Below are 4,178 nucleotides of genomic sequence, written 5' to 3'. Positions count from 1 at the left end.
AAAAAAAATGAAAAAAGTGAAAGGAATCGTCCAAAAGATTTCAGAAACATGCTCATAACTTTTGAACCGTATGACCAATGTCGATGATTTTTATATGTAAATTGATCGGAATGAGCTCACCTTTCCAACGCGCTTTCAATCGATTTGATCCGATCGATAGTTTTCGAATTATGAATGTGAACGTGAAGGTGATACTTCATAGGTGCGCAAAAATAACTACACGCAAAAACTTGCAGACTCGATTTTAACGATAGAGGTATGGTTCCTTGGGCAAATTTTCTTGGAATGACCCATAGAACACGGAAATCATAGGTATTTGGTCGATTTTTTTCACTCCCTACAAATCGACCCGCCCTAGTATTCCCATTTTTATGCTCAGCGATACAATTTAGACTATCTTACTTCCAAAACCAAAGCCTTTTCGTTTGATTTGATATCATCATTATGTTTTTCTTCAAACACGTTGACAAAATGGTCGATCAAATGACTATCAATATCTTCATGGCCTAAATGTGTATTATGGTTGCCTGAACACGGTTTGCACGCGCAAAAATAAAATTATTGAAATCAAATTTTGGTACGCAAACGGGAACATATTTTATTTAATCTGGTAATAGAAACGTAGCTTATATATATCGGAAAATAGAGAGTTCCTATTGATGGCTATTAGTGTGAGTTTACAGATTATTAGTTATGAAAGCTAACATTTTCAAATACTAGAAAGCGGAATAGTACTCAACACGTATTTCAAATGAAATGTTATTTTTTCACTTAATTTTTTTCAATTCAAGCATTTCGAAAGCCGTGTGCACTGTACATCGTAGCAACAGGTAATCGTAATTAATTCTTCCTCATTTTGATTTGCAACAGATATTTGAGTTTAACCTGTGCTGGATCGTAGACAACGAATTCATTGTATTTAAGAGGTTTTTCAAAGCGTGGCTCTGTCTGCGTACGAATGTCTCCGCTTTTAATTTTGACACCATCAATTCTGGTATCACTATGCGGAAAAAATTGACCAAATGCACGAATTGATTGGTATACATCGTTTGGGATGTTAGTAATTGTGTTTTCTGCATGTGTTTTCACCAATGATTTTCCCAATGCCACCTCGCACAAAAATATCAGGCCAATATTATTATAATCTTCACCGATGCAGTACCGTGTTGATTTTGATACAACATCTGCAAAATAGATGCCATTGCCAAAATAGCTTTTACCGGTTTCTCCTTCTTTAGGTACTTGTAGGCCAAACTTTAAAATTGCTGCAATGTTCGTTAAACGTGTACCGTGCCAAAGGAGCCGATGACCTCTTGGGTCGCTATATGGTTCTGGAAAACGTTGACACTCTCTTTCGCGCTCGAACTTGTATATTTGCTGAACTTCAAGTTTAACATTATGCGAGGGCCCATGTGTATCTCGTGCAATTCGACACAGCAACCTAAATTTCTTCGAATTTCTATCAAGTGGAACAATTTTCGTGTTGAGCTTCTTGTAACATTCGACAAATACATTAGTGCCAGGATCATGTTTTGATAGTTCAAGCAAGAATTTAACATTCAAGAAATTTCGCTTAGTGACCGCGTCTTGAAACGATAATTTATCACAAAAATCGTCGAATTGTTTTGAAGCCTCAGCGATGCTTTCCTTCGATTTACATTTCGTAATCTTTTCAAGATATTGTTCTATTTGGTAGCTCAATTCAGTTCCCAATTTTGCTGAGATGTTGCTTATGTATTCACGGTTGATCAGCAATTTCATCAATTCTTTTACTTCGGCGTCTAATCTGGTCGAGCTTGCAGCGGCCATAGTGTAGTGAGCGCACAAATCGTAGCTGCCTGCAATTAAGTTTTTCAAATTCAATGTCAGATGACTTGACTCACGTTCTCTATTCTTGTAAACTCACATGTGTGAACTACGATATCAAGCTATGGACTACTATATTTGACACGGTAAAAACTAGAGATAGACTTATAAAAACTGATGGATAAATCTTCGAGCAAAAGTAACACAACTCAGCAATGAGCGGTCTAGACGTTTTTCTACATTTTTCTCGCTACTGGAAAGAGATAGTGATTTAATGTTGTCTTCTCGATACTTAAAGTTCTTTTGATGTTCTACAATAAGGCTGTAGACTGAAGACACCTAGTCGGTAACTTTTTACAGTAACAAGAATAATGCAAGAAAAGTGTCTTCTCCGGTCATTTTCAAGTTGTGTCGCTTCTGCTCCCAAATATATTTATCTCATTTTCTTAGTTTTCTTTTGTATCAGTTATAAAAAATGAACTCAACAGTTTAACTCTTGCTTTGTGCGTTTTAATGGTATGCAAGAGGATTAGAATGACTTCAACTCTTTGTGAAAATAAATGCGCAAGATAAATTCAGTTTTTCCACATGACCGAGTGAACTATATCACATGAATGAATTTTGAATGAAAGTATAATTGACCTCAGTTGGCTGCAGAGTGCGCACACATTTTTTGGCAGCTAAAGTTAGTTGTAAGCCAAGTAGACACCGATTAAACTCGTCAAATTTTCAATCAAAATGTAAATACTTGGTGGCAAAATATTCGACTAGCCACTTAGTGGCAATGTCTTCGCATGGGAATGGACGTATTTGTTCGGAAAATGGCAGGAGCTTGATAACTCATATGTTCAGCAAAATTGTAGCCAGTAGCCGATGTCAAATCTCAAAAACTTGTGGCGCACTCTGAAATTGTCACAAATTTTAAAATTTGACTTTGCCTACAGCTTTCCTGAAAACACCGCACCTTCATCCATTTTCCAAGGAAATACGTTCATATCTCGATAAACTATACTCTTGTTACACTTTGAATTATTTTTCATATTTGAGGTCATTCTAATCGTCGTGTGTTCAATTCATAGCCATTTAATGTAACATATTTAAACCGAACCTGTTATAATTTGTAGACAATGTATTCTCGGTGACGAATAGACGTTCTGTTGCTGCTTGGCCTAGTAATAGGTCGAGTCTTTAATTTTACGGTTCTTTTTTATAGTAACTCTGCTTAATTCTTGAAAATTTTCAACTCGAGGGAGTCTGTGCACTGCTACTAGCTATTAAACTTCACAATGACTATTCGGAGTGACAATGATGTAAGCTCTGAAAACCAATGTCTTAGTACATTCAGCACAGGAGTCTCAAAACGAATTTTGCTCTGATCCAAAATGTTGATATTGATAACGCTTCAAAAGTGTGGCACATCTTTACAAAGTTCACAACGAGTTTCAAACTCCGAGCCATAGATGTGATAGATTATTGCGATATTTTGTCTTTCGATGCGCACAAACAACCATCTGAAAGCAAACAAAATGAATGTTTGTGGAAATTTCCACAATGAATCACTTTTATCGTCTGGCAGTTGAGCTCCCAAGTCAATGGACAATGGACATTGACTTGCAGCCAGGGCAACCGTGCTAGTTTATTTGCGCATAAATATGATCGATGTGTATTGTACAGTCAGAGTGTGAAAGAATGCCAGCAAAAGAAAGACCAAAACAATAGCAAACAACAAATGCCGATGCTCGTCTGCATTCGATTACAATGCGACCGTCATTGGATATACTCGTGTGAAAAGCAAATTATGCTTATCAAATCACACAAACGCATTGTTGTATAGATGGAGATCAAAGGTTTCAAGTTTCAGTGCTCATTAAACATTCATCGATTTATAGCTCAGACGTCATATGTAGAATACCAAATGAAATTGAATTAAAAAGATAAAAAAGAAATTGTAGAAATTTCTGAAGAATCATCTGAGCCGCACTCCTGGCAACAGAATTCCGTTGGAAATTTCCTTAAAGCAATTACAAGTTGAATTCCATCCGTTTGATTGCAAAGTTCTACATAGTGTGTACAGTGTACACGTACAGTGTACAAATTTACATGTATTTATGTCAAATATTTATCAAAACTCATTAACTTTGGACAAACGACATTAGATGTTAGTGGTCGAATTAAAAATCTCTCATTTTCAATATAATAAATTAATATCTAAAGAAATATCTGACAAAATTAAATTAAAACAATATGGATCTATACACATTTCGAAGAAAAATGTAAATCGCAATTAAAAATGTGGTGGCTATCATCTAATTTTCAGAACAATTTTCATTCAACGGATGAGATAATAAATGCTTCAAAAAACATACCCATAA

The 4,178-nt window shown here is 35.6% G+C and overlaps 1 protein-coding gene across 1 annotated transcript; it reads right to left on the bottom strand.

Annotated features, from left to right (window-relative positions):
- Positions 1 to 670: 670 nt before the first annotated feature.
- LOC129571187 (poly [ADP-ribose] polymerase-like) lies at positions 671 to 3,242 on the bottom strand. The gene is made up of 2 exons (XM_055450951.1): positions 2,915 to 3,242; positions 671 to 1,838 (listed from the first exon to the last, which is right to left on the bottom strand). Exon 2 carries the CDS (start codon positions 1,807 to 1,809, stop codon positions 841 to 843), a length of 969 nt encoding a protein of 322 aa, XP_055306926.1. The 5' UTR covers positions 1,810 to 1,838; positions 2,915 to 3,242; the 3' UTR covers positions 671 to 840.
- Between the last annotated feature and the right edge of the window lie 936 nt (positions 3,243 to 4,178).

The sequence above is a fragment of the Sitodiplosis mosellana genome, unplaced genomic scaffold (genome assembly GCF_009176505.1).
Source record: "Sitodiplosis mosellana isolate CC-2019 unplaced genomic scaffold, AAFC_SMos_1.0 Smas_scaffold_1550, whole genome shotgun sequence".
NCBI lineage: Eukaryota > Metazoa > Arthropoda > Insecta > Diptera > Cecidomyiidae > Sitodiplosis > Sitodiplosis mosellana.
Note: the sequence above shows the minus strand (reverse complement) of the source record. Positions and strands in the feature narration are given on the sequence as shown.

Excerpts from the sequence above, each read along its gene's own strand:
- LOC129571187 (XM_055450951.1), bottom strand. The coding sequence starts at position 1,809 with ATGGCCGCTGCAAGCTCGACCAGATTAGACGCCGAAGTAAAAGAATTG.